Source organism: Pomacea canaliculata, linkage group LG6 (assembly GCF_003073045.1).
Source record: "Pomacea canaliculata isolate SZHN2017 linkage group LG6, ASM307304v1, whole genome shotgun sequence".
Classification (NCBI taxonomy): Eukaryota; Metazoa; Mollusca; class Gastropoda; order Architaenioglossa; family Ampullariidae; genus Pomacea; species Pomacea canaliculata.
In genome coordinates this window covers 20,742,336-20,767,320 of record NC_037595.1, presented here as the reverse complement: position 1 = coordinate 20,767,320, position 24,985 = coordinate 20,742,336, and the positions used below count along the sequence as shown (strand labels likewise).

Sequence of the window (24,985 nt, the reverse complement as noted above, 5' to 3'; positions counted from 1 at the left end):
TTGGGGTGGTGAGCTTTTGTTCTGCGCACCAGTGACAAAGGTTGCCATGAAGGATTGATTGATTTTAAAATATTTAAAAAGTGTAATGATTTAGAGGCAGACTATTTTTCAAGAAATTGTGAATCAACTGTCTTGCATGTGAGCATAGATTTATGGGGGAACAGAGGTGGTCAGTCTGTTTCATTGAATTTTACGTTGCTTTTCATTTTTTAACTAAAGGGAGAGAACAGACAAATGAGATTAAGAAGGTGCTTAAGTGTTTCCTTAGATATTGTGAACTTTGCACCCATTTATTGATGACAGTTGATTCAGTCAATTGCCGTCTTCTTTTGAGGTGCCAAAGAAAAAAGACATGGATCTTGGACGATGTCTTCTCTTATATTTGGGAGCCATTGCTTGCACACCATGCACATCTGTTTCAGTAAAGTGTTAAGCTATTAGGGGCTTAGAGGAAGGCAGGAGGGAGAAGAGAGGGAAATGTGTGCTTATTTGATACAAACCAGTAGGAATTCATAAAAGAGGAATTAGCTATCTGGTGTGACAGAATATGCATGTGTTATTGTAAGATAACTGCTTTTAAAAATTTCTGTATTGCCTTACATTTTTAGTGTACAGTTTGTGTTTTTTTCTATCTAACCTGATAATCTTTTTATCTTTACAGTCCAGGTTCAGCTTTGATCCAGGCATGCATGCAGCTTTGATTTACCAAGATCGGATGAGAACTTGGACTGACAAAAAGAAAGTTGCTGACATTTTCTCCCTTGTGTTTGGCTCCGAGGCTTGGCTTTACCAGTCCAGCCGTCACTTGAGTGTCACACCTTCTCACTTGCAGCTGGGTAACGTGTTTCTGCCCAGAGAATGTGGCCGCAGTGTTGATGGCGGTGAGGACCAGCTGATGCTGCTACATCACAGCCTTGGTCCGTTGGAGTCATTGATGACCTGCATAAACATGGGCTGGATGGCTGTTTTGGTAAGCTGGTGATTAGTAGCAGGTTTTCTGTTTTAAGCTTTGATGTGGTGTGGTGGGGAGGTATTTGGAATATTGTTTGGATGCATGTGTATAATGAAATATGCATTCACATTTAGATAAATATGCATAGATTGTGATCATAGTTATTGTTAACATCATTTTCATCATTCTTGTCCCTTATATCTTATTGGCAATCTTTAACCCCACTCCTTGCCATCTCTGTTAATTCTCTGCCATTCCTAATTCTGCAGAGCAAGTTCGTCTACACTTCCATCTAGCAGTGTTAAGTGCTATGCGTTGCAACCTTTTTTTATAAATTCTTGTTTTCAGATATGCTACATGTACATTGCTTGTAGACAGGAAAAGGAGCTTTTGTTGTTAAATTGCTTGTACTGGTGCAGATCACTTTGTTCTCCTTCATTCTTGCTTTTATATATTCCACCTTTGTGAGCACAGTGGACAAATTTAGTAAAAGTCAAGGGTGGAGCTTATATATGTACACTGTTCTGTTGAGCTGTAACTACAACCTTCATTGAAAAGTCATTAATTTTTTTTTTCTTTAAGGACATTTAATGAGAAGAAAATGTATGCATATGCTTAAAGGGAGAAAATTGTGTAAATTAAAAGAGTGAAAGAAATAGGTGGACAGGGCCTCATGTTATCTGCAAAAGTAGTCTGAGCAATATCCTGTAGAAAAAGCTAGTTTCAATTCTTAGTCAACTTGGGTTTTTGCAGGTTGGAACATCATCAAGTGGCAAATCCAGTTTGGTGCGACTGCTGGCAGATCTGACAGGCCACCAACTGCTTGTGTTGCCTATGAGCAGTGCCATGGACACAACTGAACTTCTTGGTGGCTTTGAGCAGGTCACTTGTGATTTCTTTCATTTCTGCTGTTTGTTTCTTTGGTTTGAATATTGTTGCCTTTTTTTGTCACCTATAGCACAAAGTTATGTTTATTTTGGGGGTGTATATGCAGGTGGGGCTGAGGGTGAATTTAAGCAGAGATCACAAATTCAGTCATTCTTGTTGCCTAGTCTAAAACCATCCTTGTTGATTTTGTTGATAACATACACCATTAAGCCGTGTTTTTATTTATTTATCTTGTCCAGAGATGTGTAGCAGTTTATTGCATTTGAATCAGTAATTTTTGTTCTTTTCTCTGTTTTATTTTTCTGTCCTTATTCTTGTGTGTGAATGTGAGCTATACAATAATGACATTGCAGTTTGGATTGCAGATTTCAATAGCTCTTTCTATAGGTTTATGAGATACTCAGATTCATTGAATTTTTTTAATAGTTAATAATTTCACACATTGTTAGGCTAGACATGTATTTCATACATTGTTAGGCTAGAGATGCATTTCACACATTCTTAGACTAGACACATATTGACAATGTAAAACTTGCTGCTTTCCATTGTCATAGAAATATCAAAGCCTGCTGTTGGTTGTGTCTTATTTTACAACCCATTGTTTCCTACATTCCCATGCTTGTTAAAGTAGTTTTCTAAGGGGTATAAAAAGACTATTCTGCATTTCTTTGTCAGACTTGTACAAGTTTTTTTTTAATAACAAAGTTATCTCCTTGTGCTCATGTATTGTTTTCACATGATGAGCGTTTGAATGCTGCTTTGCTCAGGGCATGAGTGGCAGGTTGTTGGGGTTTCACTATCAGCAGCAGGACAAGAGGAAGTGCTTTGTTTTCCTATATTGTGCAACAGTCCAGGTGAACCATGGTTTGATGAGGAGAAGTTTTCATTAGCAAAACCCATCTCGTACATCTTATATTTTTGGTTAATCCGTTGTCGGGCTTCATCATGAGCAAATGGCGAGGAGGAAAAAGAGGAGGACTCCTTAAGAGGAATAGCATTTGTGTAGGCGGCCTTTGCCAGCTTGTGGCTGCTGTTGATGTCCGAGCAGATGATGGCACAGAAGATGGGGGTGGTGATGGGGTGGGACCATGCAAAGATCATGCAGGCGCGGTATACCTGTGGGGGCTGGTGATAGTGCACGTCGATTATTGTCAGCAAGAAGAGAGGGTACCAGAAGACAAGGAATGACACTGCCATCAGCAGCATCAGCATCACCCGACGTAGGCACAGCTGCATCTGTTGCACAGCAGTTTGGTCCATGCCCTCAGCAAACTCATAGTGAAGCTGTGGACAGAGGAGACTTTGCTGTTTACTGTTGTGATAGCATGCATAACGGCTGTCATGTGATAACATGTCTACCTGCTGTCGTGTGATAATGTACCTACCTGCTGTTGTGTGGTACATCTCTCACACCTTCTATATCCACCACCTACCCACCATTAAGACCTTTAAACCTGCACTAAAAACACATCTTTTCCTTGAGCTTAGTCCACATGATAGGTCTATCTTCTAATCCTTTTTTCACTTTTTTTTCCTATTGACTAGTCCACCTGCTTGTCTTTCTCTGCAGATTCATGAAACTCGCTTATCAAAATCATTCATTTATTACTATTTTTATTAACCTGCTTTCTTGTGTTACTTGCTAACCTGCTGTGGTTTCAGATCTTTTCCACTTGTATGTTTGCAAAGATCATGTCAGTTTTAATCTCAATAGCTGTCTTTGGAGTTATCTTGTGTTGTTAAAGAGCCATCTTAATTCTCAGTTTGGTGAAATGATGTCACTTAAAGAAATGAGAAAGAAAAACTCTTGGATATGAAAGACAAAGGAGCATTTACAATGAAAGAAAGGAAAAAATATCTGGTTGTTGCAATTACCTCTTCATTGTTGGCTTCTCTGTCATGGTGAATATGACTTCCATGCGGGTTTTCTGATGATGCCTCCTGAGAATCAGGGTGTAATTCGTGTGAGATAGAGGTGTGAAGCATCGTCCACTGTTCGCTGTGCATATGTGCTCGCAGTCTGCAGTAAAGCTTGGCAAAGGAAATGATTGCCGTAGCCAGGGCAACAGTGACCAGCAGGGTCCAGAGGATGTGGATGACATAGTTCTTAGGTGTGCCATAGTTAAAAACACAGTTGCCAATGTTGTAACTGAACTCTGCAGAACTTGGCAGAAAAGCCACACCTAAGTGCAGGAGTATGGTAGTGAACCAGATCATGAAAATTCCAAAGGAAATACAGCAGAAAGAATAACTAGCTCCTGAATGATGGGTCTGCTGACCATTACTTTCTTCATTGTTTTCTGATGTGTCTTCATGATGGCCACTTTGCTGGAATTCTTCATTAATGTGGATGGCAAGGAGGTTATAGGCAGTCAGGGTCATGAGGAATATGTAGGAAGCACCAAGCACATTACAGTATGGTATGTCAATGCCCAGGAGCAAAGCAGCAGCAAATGGAACACAGAAAAGGGACTTAATTGTGTCCAGGAGGCAGTGGTGAGAAAGAAAGGCGCAGGAAGTGGTGCGAACACGCAAGCATGTGGCAGTGGTGACAAGGAGAAAGAGGTTGCCCATCCCACCAAGGACAGCAACAGTCAGTAGAACAGCTCCTTCTACGTGTGCAGTGGCATCACGGTAGATGCTAGCGTTGCGTGGTGTAGACAGTTCCAGTTTTTCCAGCAGAGGATAACCAATCTTCATTTTGTTTAACTGAGCAGATTTTGTTTAAACAAAATGTAAGGATTCTAAACTGCAGAATGTGGTGGATAGATCACAGTTTGTAGTTGGGAGGCGATGAGTTGATGTCTGGCTGAAGGAGGCATGTGATAGGTTGTAGGGAGAGATGGCAGGTCATCATGAGGCTGTTTGGGATGGCACTTCAGTTAGATTACTGCTGACACTGTGCTGTTTGTGTGTTGTTGTCATGGATGAAAACCTTTCATGACATCTAATTTTCTTACCTGTTAATAAATCAAGGATAAAATAAATTAATTATGAGAGAGCAGACTGTTGATAAAGTAGTTTAGCAATTGATAAACCATTGTAGTCCTTTTGGAGAAAATAGTCATCATGGGGGAAGTGGGAGGCGGATCACATTTGTAACTGTGGCTGAGGGCCGTTGGTTGAAAACTGCCTGAGTTTATTTTTGTGTGTTAACTATTCCAAAGTATTTGTGATTGCCAACAAGAACTCTCCATGCCAGATACATATTTATACATGTGTGTATATGTGTGTGTGTGTGGATGCAAGAAAAAAAATTTGTTTTAAGGTTTCTGGGTTTTTCACATACATATTCAGGCTGATATTGGGCGCCATCTGTTGGAGATCTCTGAAGAAGTTGAGGCAGAAGTGCGAACTTTCCAGCGACAGTGTCTCATAGATGCCGATTCAAGCAAATCAGGATTGGCCTTGAGCCTTGACAATCACCTGCAAAAGCTAAAGAGCACAAACATCACAGGTATGAATTTTTCTCTCTTGCCATACTGGTAGGTATACAAGTGATAAAAAGATAAAAAAAATGAACAACCTGCTGCACATAGAGTGCAGAAAGACAAGGGTCAAATCTCCTGTAATTCTTTACTTGTGGAATATAAGTACCCAATACTGTTAGCAATATAATTCGTAAATAATGATGATATTGCACACAATTATATATGAATCTGGGGGAAAAGTTGGTTTTATGGAAAATTCATGAGCCTGTTTGATGCCTCAGTATTGCATCTCAACTGGCTTTGTTAATATTGTATGCTTAGTGCTTAATAGATATGGAGACTTTGAATAAGGGTTGTTTTTTTTTCATTTTTTGGCAGATGTATGCTCAGATCCTGGGAAGGAGGTTGAGCGTCTCAAGTCTCAGGTTCACCAGCTTCAGAGACTGATTCAGATTCTTCAGACCCAGCAGATGCCATCTGGTATGTTAGGAGAAAGGGGGTTTGTAAGGGGTGGGGTGTTGTGATAGGCTTGTGTGGAGAAGAGAGAGCAAACACTTGGGTCTGTTTGTCTGTTTGTTTATTGTAAACTCTGCCGAAACCTTCAAACATGTTATCATGTTTAAACTTGTCTAGCTTTATCATTTGTTTTGGTTACTAATGTTATTTGGTAACCTTTATCACTCTTTTGAAACATCTGCACATAAATTATACTTATGCATGTACTCTTTTGTTGCTGGTACTATTCATGGTTTTCTTGTTTGTTTTTTGTTGTTTTTTTTTTGCCTGTTAATAACTAGCTTTTGAGACCTTTTCATATTTTTTTTTAACAGAACGTTTGACAGAATTGGCAACCATTTTGGAGAGCCAGCTAAGATCTCTAAAATGTGCCCACCCTGGAGTTGGTGGAGTAGGAAGTGGGACATTTGAATGGGTAGACAGCGTGCTGGTCAAAGCTCTGCAGTCTGGGGCATGGCTACTGATTGACAATGTCAATTTCTGCAGGTCAGCTGTGGTTATGTTTGTAATTCATTCATATGCTGTAGCAGACAGAATCCCTTAATGTTGTACCTAATTTCCTACACTCCGTGGCTCTTAGCAATTTTGTAATTTTTCTTTTGTTTTATTCCTTTGCTTATTTACTTATTTTCTTTGTTTAGCCCCTCTGTACTCGATCGATTGAATGCTCTTTTGGAGCCTGGTGGTGTTCTGACTATAAATGAGAGAGGTGCAACAGATGGCAGTATACCCACCATTAAGCCTCATCCTCATTTCAGGTGAATGGACTTGAATTCATATTCTCTGTGTGTGTGTGCATACAATGTGTGTGTTTTAGAAAGCAAGTCTGCCACTTATGGCTTCATGGTTATCAGACTTCTTCAAATGAAGATACACAAAACTGTGCTGACTTTAAGGAGGAAAATATCTCTTTTGGAGATTCATTCAGAACAGCAATTAAAATACTAAAATTTTTGTATTGCTTGTCTAAAGAAGGAAAATTGATTACAACTACTTTTTTTTTTGGATGGAAAACATAGTTTACTAACCAAGATACATATACAAACTGACCAGGCTGCAAAACAGCTACAAAATAACTCGTAAGAAAACGAATGCTGCCAATGTAGCATGGAAACTTTTTTTTTTTAAAGTAAGAAAATCAGAAAATTGCCATTCGCATTAAATATGATCCATCCTGGACATTAAAAGTTTAAAGTACAGGGGAATGTGCTAAAGCTTGCTAGAATGTTCTGCTGTTGGCTATATGTCCAGCACAAACCATGCTTCTACAGGGCCCAGTGAGCTAAACATTTGTGTTCAGCAATGTGATTGACATGCTTAATAGAATTCTATAATCTGATGTTTTAAAAACAGTATTTTGCGATACAGTAACAACACAAAAGAGAGAATATAGTAATATGGAACACAATATAAAAACCATAACTCCATGGCGAAGTTTCGCTGTTTATAAAACACGATCTGTTTATCTCAACATTTTGATATGTTGGAAGAAAACTGATTTAAACTACCATATCTCTCTCTAGCACATGCCACTTGTATCACGTACACATACACGTACATGCCAGTATTCTGGTCATGAGCCTTGGGCCTTTAAATAAACAATACTGTTGTCCTGCTTCTAAAGAATGCAGTCCATATGCCTATGGCTGTATGGTATTATTTCTGTAATACACTCAGGAAAGAATGTCCATAATAAGGTTATCATTAGCTGAAGCTACAACAGAAAGAAGTGAACTAAGTTTTCAGGCAAAATTATGAAAATCAGACATTTTTGGGGCAGATATCATTACAGATTAAAGTTTTTGTTTGGTTGTTTTTCCAGGTTGTTTTTAACCATGGATCCCAAGCATGGAGAAATTTCTCGAGCCATGAGAAACAGAGGAGTGGAAATTTACATCCCTGGAGAAGTAGGATTTTATTTCTTTTTCAGTTTTGATTTGCTTTTTTTAATATTCCTTTTTAGCGCAGTTTTTAAAGGTTATAAAATAAAGAACTGTCAGTTCCTGTGCCTAGTTGCCTCGTTTACATTTTTTAAAGTTTAATTGTATTAAAAACGTTTTTCCTTTCCAGGATAAGTTTTTACAATAGTTACTTTTTATTGCTATATGAGAAATGGGGTTTATTGGCATTAGTTTCAGCTGACAGGTCACAGATGGTTAATGGCAGTGTGTGTTGTCACACAGTGTACTAAAGTATTTATATGTACCAGGACATGCACAAAAGAAAATCTATTTGTTATCAAGATTTTTCTTATAACAGGAGGATGGCTGCCCTTACAGCCACCATGATATCTTGAGCATGCTGCAAGGTAGAGGACTTGGCAGCCAGATGGCCTGTGATTGGCTGATGCAGCTGCATTCAGTGCTCAGAGAGAGGCTACCTAGTAATGAGAGGCCAGGTATGTGTAGCCTTCTTCACTCAGCTGTGAAAACAAAACAGCAACTAGAGAAAGGGGTCAGCATGTACAAAGCTCTGCAACGCGCTGCAAAAAGTGTCTATGGCAGCAGAATGACAAGTTTAACAACCAGAGAGGTAAGTCAATTCAGTTCATCATTCAATGTAGCTACCATTATCATAAATTTGCTGCAAGGGGCCCCTACCTTTAGTCACAAATATTTTGAACCTGTTAAGAAAACATGACATACATAATATTTTGCCTGATTAGTGTTATAAGCACTTCTGTATGTTAAAGAAGTTTGGCCTCAGTCAATATATTTAAATCAATAGTTTGTGTTTTAAACATCCCTCACACCAGACCAGCAGACAGACTTAAACAATAAAATGCTTTGTTGATAAGAGATAGCATTCTTTTATATAGATCAGAATTTGACATGTTGAAAGGTTTGTCAGCATGCAATACTCTGTGTACAGAAGTAACTGGCAAAATTGTCAGAAATGAAGAGATAAAGAGACATCACCAGAAGTAGCAGCAGCTTTGTGCTGCAGGCAGTATTATGAATATACCTTCATCTAGTCTGCTTACTTCATATAGTATAGAGGATCTGAGAGGGAAAGAGTTCCAAAACTTCTGTTTCAGACGGTGCGGCTATCCTGTTAGAGCAAGAAGAGCTGCTGACTCAGCTAGAAAAAGATTCAAGCAAAGTAGCAACAGAGCTGCAAGTGGAACAGTCATTGATTGCATCCACTTACATCAGTATCAGGAGAACAGCATGTTAACCACAGTACAGGAAGCAGCCAGGGTTCTGTGCGTTCTGGCATCAAGACCAGAACTCTTTGGGTAAGTATTGTAGTATATAATCATATGTCCCTGCAGAAAGAGTTTGTAAAATTAAAGCCAAAAAATGTTTTGGATTTTCCATTATAGCAGTGGTCATTTGCATGAGCAATAAGGTTTGTTGTAGATGTTTTGAGATGTGAAGATAAATTTCAAGTTCATCTGAAACAGCATGACATTGTTTTTTGTGCAGGTTTGAGGTGTCTCAGGAAAGTAGTACATCCGATTACACCTACAGGCTATGCTGTCAGCAGCCCTACATTTTTGTGGGACAGATGAGTAGGCGGACTTGGAAACTGGCTGTAGATTGGCTGAAAATGTACATAGTTAAGAGTCAACACGATGCCAGAAAGAAGCAGGCTGAGAACTTAACAGAGAAGGCTGTGTATCAGAAATGTTTACAGAGGGCCTTACACGTAATTGAAATGAGTGTGCATACAGTATTTGAAGGACTGTCAAGGGCAACTTATGATGATGCTTTGAACGCACTTTGCTGCAATAACCATGAAGGTAAACTGCACCAGAAAGTTTATTTTATGTAATTGAAATGTCTCCTGCCATTTTTGCTAGATAGTTTGCTGTTTACTTTCTAGCATGTCCTTGTTCTGTTGTAAAGCTGTGCAGTTCCTAATTTTTCTTGCTTATAATTTGCATAAAAACTTTCCTGTAGTGCTGCATATTATTTCATGTATCTTGCTTGGTTCAATTTTTAATCTGATGCCTTAACGCTTTTTGTATTAACTCAAATAATGTTTTCATCTGTTTAGCGTTTGAATTATTGGTTGATCAGCCATGGGATCTCACCACTAATCCTCAGTTACTGCAGAGAGTAATGACTGTCCTAGCACAATGTGACCTTCAGTACAAAGCCCCCCAGCTTCAGGACAATGATATACAGTCACAGCTGACCAGGAAACTTGAACCTGTGAAAGTCAGCTGTTTACAGGTGAGGAACACGCACATGATTGATAAAGGGAAAGGGAGGAGGGAAAAAAACTTTTTTTATGCAGTCTAAAGATTACATACATTCACTAGTAATTCAGCTTAAGTGTAGCTATTTGTGGGAGAAAGTTGTTAGGGTATTATTGTTTAATTGCAACAGCTGATCAATGATATAGGGAAATGAATATAAAGAGCTGATTTTAGTGTGTGTGCATGCATGAATTTGTGCACATGTACAGGTGAAGGTGTGTGTGAATGGAAATATCACTTTGTGACATATGGGAGTAGCAGAGCCATGACATTAGAGAATAGGCAATGATTGAGAACATACATTATGGTGTATTCCTCAGTACCTCTATTCATTCGTGACAGTTAACACTAAAGTTGATTTTTTTTTTTTAATAAGGCTTCAACTGACGCAAAGGGCTGCTGCATTAAGAGAGATCATGAAAGATGGGATGGAGCAGCTGTCAGACATGAACCGCCGAGGTAAGCCACATTACATTTATTCTTTTTTAATTCTTTGCTTTAGCAGGCAGTAGTAATTACGTTGCAATAATACACTCTCTATACATTTTGTTTAAGGCACATTAGATATGATTGATTGAGCATTACTCCTAACAACAGTCGATGTAATTCAACCCTTTTCGCCCCTCGTTTGTTTGTTGTTTTTTTTTTCTGTTAAGTCTACTGGCTACTTTCCTAATCATCTTTCTCTGGATATTCATGAAACTCTCAGTTCTTGTTACCTGATTTCTCCTTGTATTTTCTGTATTATCTTTTTATCCATCATCGGTGCTGTTATTTATCCTTCCATCTTTCGTATGTTGTCCATGTCTCATTCTTGTCTCAACCACTAAGAGCATGCTTCTTTGTGAATGTGAATATGCACTATATAAATCACAATTTACTATTTATTATTATTGTCAAATGCAAAAGCAATTTGTCGTTGTTGATGAGAAATTAGCATGGCATTGTTAAAAGACTGGGGAGTGGATGGGCAGAAGAATTTATGCAGATTTTATTTTAAAAATTATTTTGTGGCTTTGCTGTGAGTAATTTTGTGGTTGATGTAGTTTGTGTTCTATGGGATAGTATTTAGTGGAATATTTAAAATTATTGTTTTGTGTGCTGTGGGTATGGTCATGAAAAAATGGAGAGGGGGGTCAGCAATGATTCTTGTGTGTCAGCAAGAAAGGTTGCATTGTGGCAAAGCAGCCAGTCCTATAAACAGGTGTCTCATGCACTAAGAAAAGTGTGCCCAACATAAGATGAACCCAGGACACCTGATTATTGGTGTATTGGTGACAACCACTTAACCATTGTGCTATCATAATGCATTTGTGTGTGTGAGAGTGAGTGAAAGAGAGAATGACTAGAAGATATTGGTCATTGGTCTTGCTCAGAGAGAATAATATATGCATGTGTGTGTGTGAGAGAGAGAGAGATTGAAGGAAAGAGGAGGGCCAGGAGACATTGGTCTTGCTCAGAGAGAATTTGCGAGTGTATGTGTGTGACAAATAGAAGTTTGTCTAAAGCATTGTGTGATTATACAGAAACATGCAACATGCATTAACCAAGGCCATAAAAAGATAATGCTTCCAAATTTGTGTACCTGTTATTGTGTGAGCTCGTCATGTAAACTCAGTCTTTCTTTAAAGTGGTACATCTTTCTCCCTTGTGTATTGACATTTTTAGGACCAGTGATTGCACCAGTGCATTATGTCATGTTTAGAGTAAAGTCTCAGAATTTTGCTTTAGACATTCCTTCTAGCCATCTGTTGTGTCTAAGAAAATGATTGGAGACAAGCCAGTCAGAAATATAGTCAAGCCCAACTGTTTACTGGTGCACAGTGGAACATGCTTGAATGCATTGCAATCTGCGGCCCATCAGATTAGGTTCAGAGGTCATTATCCTTGATTTTTTTCCCATTTCCATCTCTTAAGAAAAGAAGCGTGTTCTGGGGATTCATATCTGTCATTCCTGAGCTTTGATAAGGGTTCGTTTTTCTTTCGTCTTTATGGATTTTTTATGATGCATTTCGACCTATTTCCATCCCTTAAATGCTGATGATGTTCTTATTTTTAAGCTAAGCCTTCTGATTTTTCTTCTTTGGGTCTTTCTGTATCATGTGTATCCAAACCTGAACACATATTTTACTTCTGCCCATTCTAGTCTGTCTAACTGTATGTTTATGTTCATAGTTTTATAATTTCCTGAAGCTTTTACATTGGAACAGTTTTGTTGCTGAAATTTTTGGCACAGCCAGCCATGTTAGCTGAGTATTGAACTAGAATTCTGCAGGAATTAAAGGAGGCTTCGACATCGCACATGGCTGCACTTGAGTGGAAGGATTTGGAGGAGAATTGATTGGCTTGGCATGTATGTGCTGAAGTGCTGATTGTCTCCTGTGTGAATCATTCTAGCTGCCAGACATCTGCAGAACTTGGTTGGAAATTGGGCAGTGTGAGTTGCCTGAGGCTTACCTCTCAGGCAAGATGTAGAAAGTATCTGATATAGAGTCCTGTTTCTTCCCTTCATTTTGTCAGGCTTTTCTCTGGTTAAAGCAGCATGCTGCAGAGATTTTACCCACCCACCTGCTCCTAATAAAACAGTTTTCTTCTGGAGATTGGAATTCTATTGCTGTTAGCCGACCAAACCTTTCAAAGAGAGTAAGTAGGGAAGTGTTTAAGGGGAGTGTGCACACAAGGGTGTGTATGTGAGAGAGAGATGGTTGAAAATCAGCTGGTTTTGATCAGCAGATTATCTGTAGATATCTATTATGCAGTAGAATTTATTTTATACTTTAATGAAATGATATCAGATTGAGCATCTTTGGGATTTGCTGATTGATCTGCATGTGACATCTGTTTGGCATAAAAAAAGAGTATGGGAAGGAGAAATTCTATCCTGGCCAGTAGAGATCAGGCACATTGTTACCGTAGTTTAATTGAACTTGAAATACAAAAATGTTTGCCAGAACAATTCTCTACATTTGTGCTACATGTTCATAATGTAATTTGAACATGTAACATGTTCATAACATTAACATGTATGTGTACATATTTGCTCTGTTGTCCACTTGCTGGATTATATTCATTACATAGTAAGGATAAGTGGAAACACTGGCAGATATTCCTGGATCCTTTAAAGAGAATAGTTTCACAATAGTAATTGGGTGGATGTCACCATCTTGAGGGCATTGATTTCATGGAGACAGTTGCATTTCTTTCTCTTTTGGGCATAGATTTTAGGGATTCCATTTAATGTCATTACCCTGAGGACTTGAGTTTCATCACCTTAGAGGGCTTTCTTGACTAGCCTGAGGTGAACAGTTATTCAGAAACAAGCACAGCTCAGTGAAGGAAGCATATTACCACAGTCCTACGTATATGGCTATATTATGAAGTCTTGTTGGTGCCACCTGCTAGCAGCAGATAAAATGCAAACATAGCTTTCTAAAAAAACAACCGCCCAGTTAGCTTATTGTTAAATTGTTACGTCTTGTAATTGAATGGAAAGACATCGGCAATGAGAGTTTTTCATTTTATAATCAAATGGATAACACCTTACATGGAAAATAGGTATAATTGTACAGTGATGAGTTTATGAGAGGGCCAGTTTAAAAAAAAGACTGCTGAAATAGTATTTTGGGCAGAGATCTTTTATGTTTGACATTTTCCTTCTCAGAATATGCTGCTGGCTATCATGCCAAAGTGAGCACCCCTGGCTGTTTATCTGAATACTGGAAGGGCTAGTGCTATGACAAATCATGTTTAATATGGATACTGCTGTCAGATATTCTTTGTATGACATGCTCATTGGCTTTATAATGCATTGCTTGCATTACTATAGGATTTTTTTTTTTTTTATTTGCTTCCTGGTATTTGTTGACAGAGTATAACTTGACTGATCTTTTCTGTCCACTTTCCATTTGCTTCCTCCCTCTATCTTTGTTATTGATTCTCGGCTGTCTGTTGTGTCTCATAATCTCTTGATTTCCCTCTTCCATTCTTCAAAAATTGACTGATTAGTTTGACTAGAGTAAAAAGAGGATGCATCTGATCTTATATTGGCATGATGTGTTAGTTCAAAGCAACTCTGATACAGTGTACCAGACCAACCATTCAGAAACAGTTAACTCCTTGCAGTTTCACCTTTTTTTTCTTGTTCGGCTTCCAAGTACATTCAGGGTTTTGACTACATAGTATTTAAGCAAACTGAAAATTTGAAAAATTTCAAAATTTTTCATCTTGTTCACTTTAAAAAGAAAAGGAATTTAATGTACAGCTTATACTGGATGTTATAAATAAAGTACAGAACTTCGCAAGAGGCTAAGGGTTGGTTTTGGCAGACAGACAGCAATCCACCATTATACATCCATGATGCTACCACTACACTACCACTATACCATAATACTGCTCTGCCATCACTCAGGACCTACATTCCTTGCAAGCCTTGTGTAGTATTAGCTGTGGACTGTACTCAAGATGGCGATCTCTAGATTATCAGCTGACCTGTGGGTTATAGGCAAGAGAGGAACCAAGGATTATCAGCCAACCTGTTAGTTTGCCTGTTTACAGTTAGAGGACCTGCAACTCTTTCATCTCATAGCTGACCCTGAAGTTACCCCTGCTTTGTAACTACAGCTCTTGAGTGAAGTGTGTAATAAAAGCACGGAGATGGAGATGCAACATCAAGAGAGAGAAAAATAAGAAAGCATACAATTTAGCTGTTATTGTTCTGCTGCTGAAGATGTCATTTTTGTTTTTTCTGTGTGTATTCAAACACAGTCAGATGTAATTGTTCTCCTTTTCTCTTTTTATTTTTCTTATGCATGACAGTGTTCCTTACATGCTTGTTCTGGTCACCAGACCACACCATTTCCCATTCAGTCCAGCCTTTCCATTTGAAATTTATGCACACAAAGCTGACATTCTAAATAACATAATCCTGGTATTTGCATGTTATCGATATGTCTCTGGTCCAATGTATCTGAAAATGCTTGGAAAAAGCAGCACGGCCTTTGCATTATTCTTCTTTCGTGTACCCATTCTGTCCACATGCATGCACTGAGTGCTGATGCACATGCACTAGGTGTCCAGGGATGCTGCGCAGCTGTTAACACAATTTAAAATAAATATCAACCCACCCAAGCCCCCCTGCCATGACTGCTGATCCCTACTGAGGTTGCCTTAGCCCGGGCTAATCAATTTTCCGTGGATGATGGTATCGCACAATGCTTGAACATCTGCAGAATGCAAAGAATGGGTGTCGGGTTGGATCCTGAGAATGTCAGTTTTTGATTGTTTGTAAAACAGATAAAGAGGGCAGCAAACATGAGGTTTTCACGATTGGTTCTGTCCACTGATTAAGGTGGAGACAGGAAAGTATAGCATCTGATAGTGTGGTGGTACTCATGTTAAAAATAGCATTCACATTGTGGGTATGCCTCTCTTTCTGATGGAACTATAGATAGTGAGGGAGGGGTGTTGGAAAAAGATAATAGCAATGATTGTAGAGGGTTGGAGAAAAAAGTGCAATAATAATCAATTTTGTAAAAAAAACAACAAAGTACTGAAAATGACAAGACCTTGTGTTACATCATATTTTTTAAAGTGAGGAATAACTTAAGTGTTAACAGCTAAATTTATTACTTAATAATTAGAAAACTGTATAAGCATGTCAGTATCACAAATTTCACATTAAAAAGAGATACTAGAAGAAGGGAAACAAAGAATTTATTTGCAAAGTGACACTGCATGAGGAACATGTCGTTAATCTGAAATCATGATTATTCAGAATTTAAAAGCATGCTTTTTTATGAATTCCTTACGTTGCTTTGCGAATCTTCTTGATGTTGTAGAGTGTCTGTCAATGTCATACATTTTGATAGCAGTAACTAAATGGTAGCTCAGTGTTCTGTTATCACGGCCTTTATTATGAGGCTAGTACTGGGACAGAAGGAGTTTGTATGTTAGGTTCTTGTTGTAGGTTGTATATGATTTGGTACTTATTTTTGTGCACACTAAATGAGTAATTCATGCATTCATTTTATAACTAATTAATAAATGAAAGCTTAATTTTTAGAAAAATATTACAGGCACTCAAAACAATGTAAGGAGTACATAAAATTCCATCATTTCTTGAGAAACATTTTTATTTTGTACCTGTCAGATAACCTTTAACAGCCACTGTTTCCTCTTTCTCACATTTTCTTACCATTTTTCTTTATCTCTCCGCCTCTCTTTCTGTGTTTTGTTTAATTTTTACCATGGGTGTGAAAAAGAATCAAAAGTTTAAAAACTGGTCTACAGTAAATATGAAAAAAATTTTAATCATAAAATGTGTATTAAGAATCATTTTACCATGCACAGAAATGTTTTAAATATACTTACTGTGATGTGTGGCACTGACTTTTCGTGTTCCTGAGAGTGTTGCTTACTCACATTTGGATCATGCTATTTTTACCTGAAGCCGTACCACAAGTGGAGATTTCAACAACACAAAGAACGAGACCTCCTTCACATTGCGCTTGTGTGAGAACAGTCTGGTGGGCAGTGTTAGCTTAAGGAACCAGCCTGCTTCCAAACCCACACAATTGATTTTTTTGCCATGGGCTCAGCCCATTGAGAATAGTGTTCGTATTTCTCTCTCACGTGCTGTGTATGCAGTTTGGTGTCAGCCTCTAACCTCACCTCTTATATTCTACAAGTCTTTTTAAAAATTATTTTTGCTTCTTGTAGGGGGATGGGTAGTGCTGGAAAGAACATGCAACTGGACTAATTTTCTGACTTCTTTTGATTTTAAGTTGATTGTATTCTTGATATATCTTGGCATTAAACAAGAGCTTATTGAGTCAAACAGACTCTTTGATGACAAAAGTAAATGACACATACAAGCATCTGAGTTGTGTTTAAAAAAAAAAGCTGCAGGACTGAGAGTATCAGAACTATTATCTTTTACAAAGTACCAAGTGATAAACTACGAAACTGACTACAGTGTCAAAAATCTTACAACTAAAAGAAAGAATTTAAAAAAAACCTTGCTGAACATTTTTAAATGATGGAGTTGAGCTCTCTGTAAGATATGCATAATATGCATACTTGTAATCTGAACAAATGACTACCATCTGTTTGATACTAGTTTTCCAGGAATGAGCAATGACATTCTTAGTTATGGATGAAAAGATAACAACTCCATGATATGATGTTAGAGTGTGGCTCTAAAAAATCTATGATATGATGTTAGAGCATCGCTATGCCTAAATAGCAACTGGTTCCAAGTCTCTCCGTGACATGTTTTAGAAATCTGTTTCAATTTGCTGATTTGTATGTTTTTCTTTTTGCTAAGAAATTATTTTGCATCTTGAAAAAAGAGGGGAAAGGGAAAACCGAAAGAGTGAAGGAAGATCCAAATGCTTGTTCTTGTCAGCATTTTCTGTTTCTTTTAGGAATAAACATGTGAAAAAAAAATTATCTCTTAGCTAAGAGAAATTTGACAATGACACATTGAATCGTGCTGTTTATGAATAATGAAGAACTTATAGGTTCCATTACACTTTAACACACTGAAAGAGGGGGAAAAAAAACGAAAGAAAAAACCCAGAATGTTTATTTCAGTCTTAAGTGACAAACCCCACTTAGCAGCAAGAAACTTTCCTACAAAAACAGATTTGCCACAGAGAGTTTGATCATTTTATAAGAACCAATTTTCACCTGCATCTCTGCTTAAATACAAAATTGCAAGATGCTGTTGAGGTAAGAGGGAAGGGATAAGTGTTTGTGCAAGGTTCCAGGGTGTTTTAGCAGAGACAAAAATAGCCGAGAAATCAGGTGAAAGCTTTCTCAACATTGATCCTTTCATCCCAGAGGGGATAATAATCACTCACCTGACATACAGGAGGACAGACAAAACAAGCTGGCCTCCACCGTACAAGTTAGCCTTAGTGAGGACAGGTGTAATTGAAAGCAAAAATCCATTTTAGTTCAGCTTCCTTGTCTGCTGCAAGGAAAGGTCAGAGAATAATTGTGAGATAAAATATTACAGAGCCTGATGCTGGCTAGCATTCTTATCATATTGCCTTGTCTGCTCAGATTTTGTTAGGAATGTGATGGTGTTGTGGTCAAGGATTCGATAGTTCTTTCCATGCTTGCATGCCTACTTGCTTTCTTGAATTGACACACTTGCTTGCTTGATTGAACAACCTTGCACCCTAGGATGAAATGATGGGAGCATGAAATATCACAGGCAGCAGCACTGCCATTACAGATTAAAGACCTCTTTGCATTATAGGCTCAGAGTTTCCTTGTGAGGATACATCCCCAGAAAATTAGTTGGCCGAAGAGGTGATATCTCTGTCTGCATCCAGAGATAGCCGACCAGCTGTGAGATGGAGTCCGATAGGGACATTGATTCCATTCCTTTGGGTTATTAGTTCACTGGTCCTTCTAAGCTACTGCTAGTATTGAACACTGAAAATCATTTTCTTTTGCTGGGTTATTTATGACCAGACCTTCAACTTATAATTTTGGAATAAATTAATACGATATTTTTCTCGGGAAACACATTTGTGCTTTGTATACTATACTTGAAAAAAAAATCACTATTTCTTTTCTGCTTGATTTGGAGCTAAGTTTGCACATACTAGTTTATCACTCATGCTACTTCAGAGAACATTCTGTGTATCAGGTCAGGATTTTTGTCCCTGATATTTTCTTGTGCTTTTCTCTCATTTTCTTATTCTTTCTCTGTCTCATATTCTCTCTCTCTCTGGTCAGTGTGCATCTCTTCCCGTGCACTCACCTTGACTCCATCTGAACAGCCTAGAGAGTAAGTGAAGCATTTAATTCCAAGTGCCCTCTTTATGCTAATTGTCGAGTACCACCATTCCAGTCACTAGTCATTTCCATAGATTTCAATATACCATCTGCATAAGTGTTAGGCATATCTCCATATCCTGTATTTTCCTTGCGGCAAAAGTAGCTGTGAAAGTCAGAGTATCTATTTCCCCCAACTCTTCCATTCTGGTGTCAGAAGGTCACTCCTTTAAGACCAGAAATGAGAAGCATAAAATCTTAGCCTCTATACCTCCTACCTCCTTCTCCAACATGCAAACACTTCTTTCCTTTTACAGAAATGTTTGAACCTTATTGTGCTGCCAGTTCGTCGCACCAGTGTCAGACAAATCACCCATCATTGTCTTCCCAGTACTAGAAAAATCACCCTTCGCTGGTTCAGCTGATTGATGTCTGGGGTGCTTGGCAGTTGCTTGGTCGTTGCATGACAAATTTTGCAGCTATGCGACACTCTGGAGAAATGGAGTGGGCCAGTTTTCCGGGCAGCTGCATTAAAGAAATTGGGCAAGGTAATTTCTCACCTTATTGATCTTGCTTTCTGCAACACCAGGGAATGTTCCAAGGAGAAACATACTGCTGTTGAAATGGAAATGGGGGCGTCAAACAGTTCTTGTATTGTTGGCAACAAAATGCAAAAAGTTGATAAATATGTCAGTGTCCACAATAATCTTTTCATGGATGTAGCATGCTTCCCTTAATTTCGTTTCTAGGCTTGGAGCAAAAGCGTCTTAAGCAATCAGCAGCATTTATGAATAATTCAGTGTTCAGCATATTCTGAAATTAAAGGAAATGCTTATGATGCATTATCATCAATGTTTCCCATGGAATACACAGAATACTGTTTTAGTTTTTCTTTAAAAAAAAATTGCTGTAAACAAGTTTTAGTGTAATGATGGAAATGAAGGAAAAGAAATGGTTCATATTCACTGTTGTGCTGTTTACTCACTGTACATATGGGCTTGTGTTACATTTGTAGATTTGCAGCATTTCCTAATTTTCTTCATTCTTATTGCTTATGCTAGAAAGCTGGACTTTGTCACATTCTTCAGTCTTAACTGGTTTATTAAGGGGAAATGCCTATGTTCTTGTTTTGTCGGTCTTCTGTGAATACTATTCATGATGGGTAGAATCTTCCAGAGTTGATCAGCCTGTGATTCTTTTGAATGTAATCTCAGGGAAAAACCTGTAATAATGTTCAATCAGTCTCAGATTAAGGAAACAGCGTTTTGGCCATAGCCATAATTCCTAAAATTCCTCGTGATGATTACAGGAAACCAATCAGTGTTAACAGGTCTGCTTTTCTTTCCTTTTTTCTTATTGTGTATTGGTCATACGCAGTTAAAATGTGTTTGCTGTTTTGGTTTTTCTTTTAGACATTCACTTTTGCATTATTATATTAGTTGCTGATCTTTGTATTGTTCTTGGAGTCTGTGGTTGGTGATAGGCATATATGTTTGTTGTCTTTTGTCACTCTAAATGCCTCTCTCTCACACATGCCCATGTGCATGGTCTTATTCTTTGTGACTGTTGTACTAGTTTCTAAAAATCTTTGTTCACGCAAAAATTGCACCATGTGGGGTTGGGTTGAGGAGAGAGCATTGACATCTATTGATTTCATGGTGATACAAACATCACATTCTGGCATATCCTTATTTGTGCAGTAGATGTTCTTACGAATGATTATGAATGTGCTTGACTGTTGTGTTAATCAACAACCTTGTACCTTGTATTGACAGCTTAATTGATACATTTTTGAGTTGAGGAATTTTGTGTAGATTTAATGAATATTTGAGATTTGAAATTGTATGATTGTGAGGTGTTACATACCACATCAAGAATCTTGTTTTGAGGAAAGTGTGGACTTGCCTTTCATTTTTGGGATGCCCTGTTGAGGATTACACAGGCTGTGCTATTGCAATGTTGGTTTTCAAGGTGGTGGTGGCAGGTGATGACAAGGAAAAAATTATCATGCATTCTTTATCATGTAGAGTACCATGAGGTCATTTTTATCTGTGCATGTATGCAAACAGGTGGTAAGGGGTGGATTGTGCAGCTTTCTCTGGCAATGCAAAGCACAGTAGCTTGGGTTATATTTCAAGGGAAATTGCCTTTTTGCTTGTGCAAGAATGGCCTGAGGCAGAATGCCACTTTTAGTGATAGTGGTTGTAAGCGCAGCGTTGAAGTTCAGTTACAGTGTTACTTTTCATCAGTCTAGTGGAGTGGGGAGAAGGGAACCGGTGGAGATGTGGCGATTTAGGAGGCTTTACAGTGCAGACAGACCCTTTTATGCCCAGATTTCCCAGATTACGCTAGCCAAGACTGGCCTTCACTTAGGGGCCATAACTTATGGCACTGGGAAATGTGCACGTCAAGAGGTCTTACGTCTCCACTGGCTGTCCCTCTTTGCTGTATATTGTAGCCAAAATATAAAAAAAGTAATAAAGAGCAGACACATAAATTACATGTTTATTTCTTGGCCTCCCCTGCACTATATTTCTGCATTTGAGCAGTTCAAGAAAGAGCAGATGAATTGATATGTAACAGGGTTAGAAGACAAAAACAACACTTGCCCTCTTAAAAAGCCAGAACCCCATCCTGAGGTAAATAAGTCCTAACAGCCTGAAAGTGGTGGTGGTGATAATGATCTTACAACATTGTAAATGAGAAGGAGATAGAGCTTGTGATTGTGTTAACTGAATGTATTGGCTGGATTCCATTCCGCGGTGTATCACTCGCTTTGGTAGCAACCTTGAGCTGCACTGAATAAACTGAAGTGATGGTCAACCTCTTGCAGTTTCATGTGATAACATTTCTTCATATTCTCAAGATTACTTTCCAGTATTCTCCTGATGTCACTAACCTTATTCTCAGGAGTCGTTACTGTTACATCTACATCACCCTTTACTCTCTCACAGCGAGTCCTCCCATTGTTCTTATACATCTTTGTTACTATTTTGTGATGTTGTCCAACACAATAAGTTCACCTTTAGCTGAGATATTGCGCTTTATAAAGTCCCACTTATTATTATTATTAACAACCTTTCCCATAATGCTAGTCCTTTTTCACACCCTATCTTTTCCAATGTCATGTTACTCTCAGCTCTTGTTCTTTTTTTTTTTTTTTTCCTCATTGTGTTTTCTGTATTTGATTTTATTCGTTTAGTACGTTCTTTTTTAAATTTTTTTATAGCTTATGTTATTTGTTTGTTTTCTTGTCCCTTGTATGCTGTCCATGCTTCATTCTTGTTCTTAAGTGCTAAGAGCATACTCCTTAGGAGTGTGAGTATGCGCTTTACAAATTTTGCATTTATTATTAAATAAAATTCAGCTGGTATGCAATGTCTGAGAAATTTGTCACAAGTTAATTTTTTTTTAAGTTTAATTGGGGTTATATGATTACCACCTCATTTGTTTCAGTATCAAGATACCAGTCCAGAAATACCAAGATTTTATCTCATCTGCACAGTCTTCTAACATACCTGATGACACACCTGTCTGAGATGGTGTGTGCTGCCTTTGACTGCAACATCAGTCTTTTGCATCAGGTAAGAGTGGGGGGATTGAGGGAAATGGATTTACAGGTGGATAAATACATGCAGGGATGCCTGCTTCACTTCCAGCATGGCTTGTGCCTTGGTAGCTTATAAAGACATGGTTTTAGAGTAAATTTTGTTCATCTACAACCTTATGTGTAACAAAGCTATGACAAGGAAATAAGTAACAATGACCAGCGAGAATTCTTAGTTGTTAGCTTTTTATGAGGATTTTACATAATGAAACCATTTGCTTGATTACTTGTACCTGATAACAAGATTAACATGTTTCTCATAAAATCGCCTTACTGACTTTATGATGTCATTTTTTTTCAGACTCAGGATGCATTTTTGTGGGTGAGCCGCCTTCTTCAGGTGTTGGTAAACCCATTGAAAGAACAAGCAGAAGAAGTTTATTTGTCTCATTTGGGCCTCCACTGGCAGTGGTGTTGGCAAAAATTCTTGTCTCATTTGCTTACACCTGACAGGTACACTTGTAGTATGCCTTACATAAATTCATACTAGCTGCTGCTATTGTAAACATTATCTGCAACTTAAAACTTTGCATGCATGAAGAAGTTACTCAGATAATTTTGCTGTAATATTTTTTTAAGTATATTTTTTCCTTTTCAGTTCTTTGGATCTGGTGGCCATGATTAATCAGCTTCAAAGCATACTTGGAGATAAAGATGCTCAGGCAAAGTTTTTTGTCAAATTTTGGTTGTCTTGGGGACATCCATCAGCCTTTGTTTCAGAAACAGAGGCTAGGATGTGGCAAGAACTGTATCATCTGCGTAATGCGTGCTCTGTCTGTGGACCCATGCCATTGGAGGTGCTCAAGCAGAGAATAAGGGTCCTTACCCTTACTTCACAAGGGAAGACCATCCCATATAAACTGAAAGTCATAGCCAGCAGACTTATAGCAGGAGACTTAGATGTTGCAGCAGGTATACAAAATATAAACTCATTTGTAAGATGTAATTGAGAATGTGAAATGTCTTGAAAACACTATATAGAAGATATATAAACTGTTTTTATACCGTGATTGTACAATTTTTCGTTTGTTTTTTTTATTTGTGTGTGTGTGTGTTGAAATTTTGTGCAGACCTCCAGCGACTTGGTGAGGAATCAAGCAGCATGGAAATAAGTACTCTTGCTCCGAGTACACCCATTGCTCCATCGTCAGCGTTGAGCACTTCTCACTATGTGCAGCTGTGGCCAGTCTTCCAGCATCTTGGAGTGTTGGCAGAGTTGTCTTACTTGCTGGCCTCCTCCCAAAATGGGATGCAAAACATCGAGGAAAGGCAGCAGCTTATGAATTACACATGCCGTGCTACACCTTCAACAAGCTGTTTTGCAGTTTTCGGTGAACAGGTGCAATGAATTAACGTTTGTACATTGGATGCAGATGCCTTAAGAAGCAAGTGAACCTAAAAACTGAACAATGCACTTATTAAAAGACTGAAATAAAATGCATATCACACTTGATTCAAGTTGACATGCATAGCATATGATGGTGGTGTGGTGAAACAGCATGAATCAGACACACAACTTATCTACATCATAGGCAGTGTAATGAATTGAGAAAGTCACAACAATTATTGGCTCAGTTCTTTTTAGTCCCCACCTAAAATAGCTCTTTTGGAAGTCTTGATGTAGTTTTTTTGGGGGGTAATATTTGGAGTAACTCAGAATTCTAAGATTCTGTTTTACAATCATGACTCTGTCAGTTAGTTTGTTCCTTGCTGCTCCTCTGAGGAACATAGGGCCGCAACAACACGACTCTGTCAGTAACATGAGCTAAATGTGAAATGTCTTTGTACCAGATCCTGAGCCCAGGACAGCAGATGATGTGGTTGCATGAAGTGCTGCAGGAGCTATGGTGTAGTTCGTCTGTCTCTCGGTGCAGGGTCTGGCTCACATGGGGAAGTGGAAAAGAAGAGCTGATAACTCCAGGAAGTGACATGGAGGTATGGAGACTGCAAGGAAAGTGATGAGAAACAAGTGTAAAAATACAGTAGCAAGTTTTTTTTTTGGTCAGACAAAAGCAAGAAATTAAAAGTTTAACTAAGAAAACAACTGAAAGTGAGTTCTCTTACAGTTGTGTGTTAAAGTACCATTACTTATTTTTTTAAAGTCATCTTCCACTTTTTTCCAAATGTGCACATGGCAGCAATCTTTGAAATCCATGTCAGTCTCAATTAGGGATTATTTGACGATGCAAATTTTAAACATTTTTAAGCCATTCTGGGTCCATACTGATAGAATATTGTTAGAGATATGTATGGTTGACATTGCACTTTGGGTCCACAGTGATAAAGATTTGTCTCACTCTTCACTTACTGTTTCTCCAGGGACCAAGTGTTCTTCACAGAAGCCCATTGCTTTTTTACATCGCTAACCTCCTGGCCTCCATTGATCTTGTCAGTCAGAGTGACCGGACTTCCTATGACCTTTTGCCTCTGAATGTGACCTTAGGCAGAGTGGAGGACCAGCTGGCCCAGATTGATGCTCTGGCACGGCATTTGTGGAAGCATGTTGATGTTCTGGGCAGCAGAAAGCTGTCAATCAGGTCAGCTAAAAATTACTTTTCTTATTTTTTTCCACTCATTTGCTTATGCAGATTTTT

General features: G+C 38.3%; 3 protein-coding genes across 3 annotated transcripts in view; 2 read left to right on the top strand and 1 right to left on the bottom strand.

The window, feature by feature from the left end:
• LOC112566940 (midasin-like) overlaps nt 1–9,963 on the top strand; it is a 34,680-nt gene extending 24,717 nt beyond the window's left edge. Inside the window, exons 38-48 of the mRNA XM_025243369.1 lie at nt 662–970; nt 1,706–1,834; nt 5,138–5,297; nt 5,650–5,751; nt 6,102–6,273; nt 6,429–6,545; nt 7,610–7,694; nt 8,047–8,319; nt 8,825–9,025; nt 9,216–9,532; nt 9,790–9,963. Of these exons, the coding sequence (XP_025099154.1) occupies nt 662–970; nt 1,706–1,834; nt 5,138–5,297; nt 5,650–5,751; nt 6,102–6,273; nt 6,429–6,545; nt 7,610–7,694; nt 8,047–8,319; nt 8,825–8,845 (1,368 nt within the window). The 3' untranslated portion in view covers nt 8,846–9,025; nt 9,216–9,532; nt 9,790–9,963. The remainder of the gene's footprint in view (nt 1–661; nt 971–1,705; nt 1,835–5,137; nt 5,298–5,649; nt 5,752–6,101; nt 6,274–6,428; nt 6,546–7,609; nt 7,695–8,046; nt 8,320–8,824; nt 9,026–9,215; nt 9,533–9,789) is intronic.
• Nucleotides 2,137–16,642, bottom strand: LOC112567378. The gene is made up of 4 exons (XM_025244091.1): nt 16,364–16,642; nt 5,130–5,275; nt 3,716–4,800; nt 2,137–3,124 (listed from the first exon to the last, which is right to left on the bottom strand). Exons 3-4 carry the CDS (start codon nt 4,538–4,540, stop codon nt 2,573–2,575), a joined length of 1,377 nt encoding a protein of 458 aa, XP_025099876.1. The 5' UTR covers nt 4,541–4,800; nt 5,130–5,275; nt 16,364–16,642; the 3' UTR covers nt 2,137–2,572.
• A 2,557-nt stretch (nt 16,643–19,199) lies between these two features.
• The window catches only part of LOC112567377 (midasin-like), a 12,646-nt gene continuing 6,860 nt past the window's right edge, over nt 19,200–24,985 (top strand). The window contains exons 1-7 of the mRNA XM_025244090.1: nt 19,200–19,332; nt 22,241–22,368; nt 22,693–22,844; nt 22,990–23,303; nt 23,462–23,730; nt 24,183–24,326; nt 24,711–24,928. Of these exons, the coding sequence (XP_025099875.1) occupies nt 19,248–19,332; nt 22,241–22,368; nt 22,693–22,844; nt 22,990–23,303; nt 23,462–23,730; nt 24,183–24,326; nt 24,711–24,928 (1,310 nt within the window). The 5' untranslated portion in view covers nt 19,200–19,247. The remainder of the gene's footprint in view (nt 19,333–22,240; nt 22,369–22,692; nt 22,845–22,989; nt 23,304–23,461; nt 23,731–24,182; nt 24,327–24,710; nt 24,929–24,985) is intronic.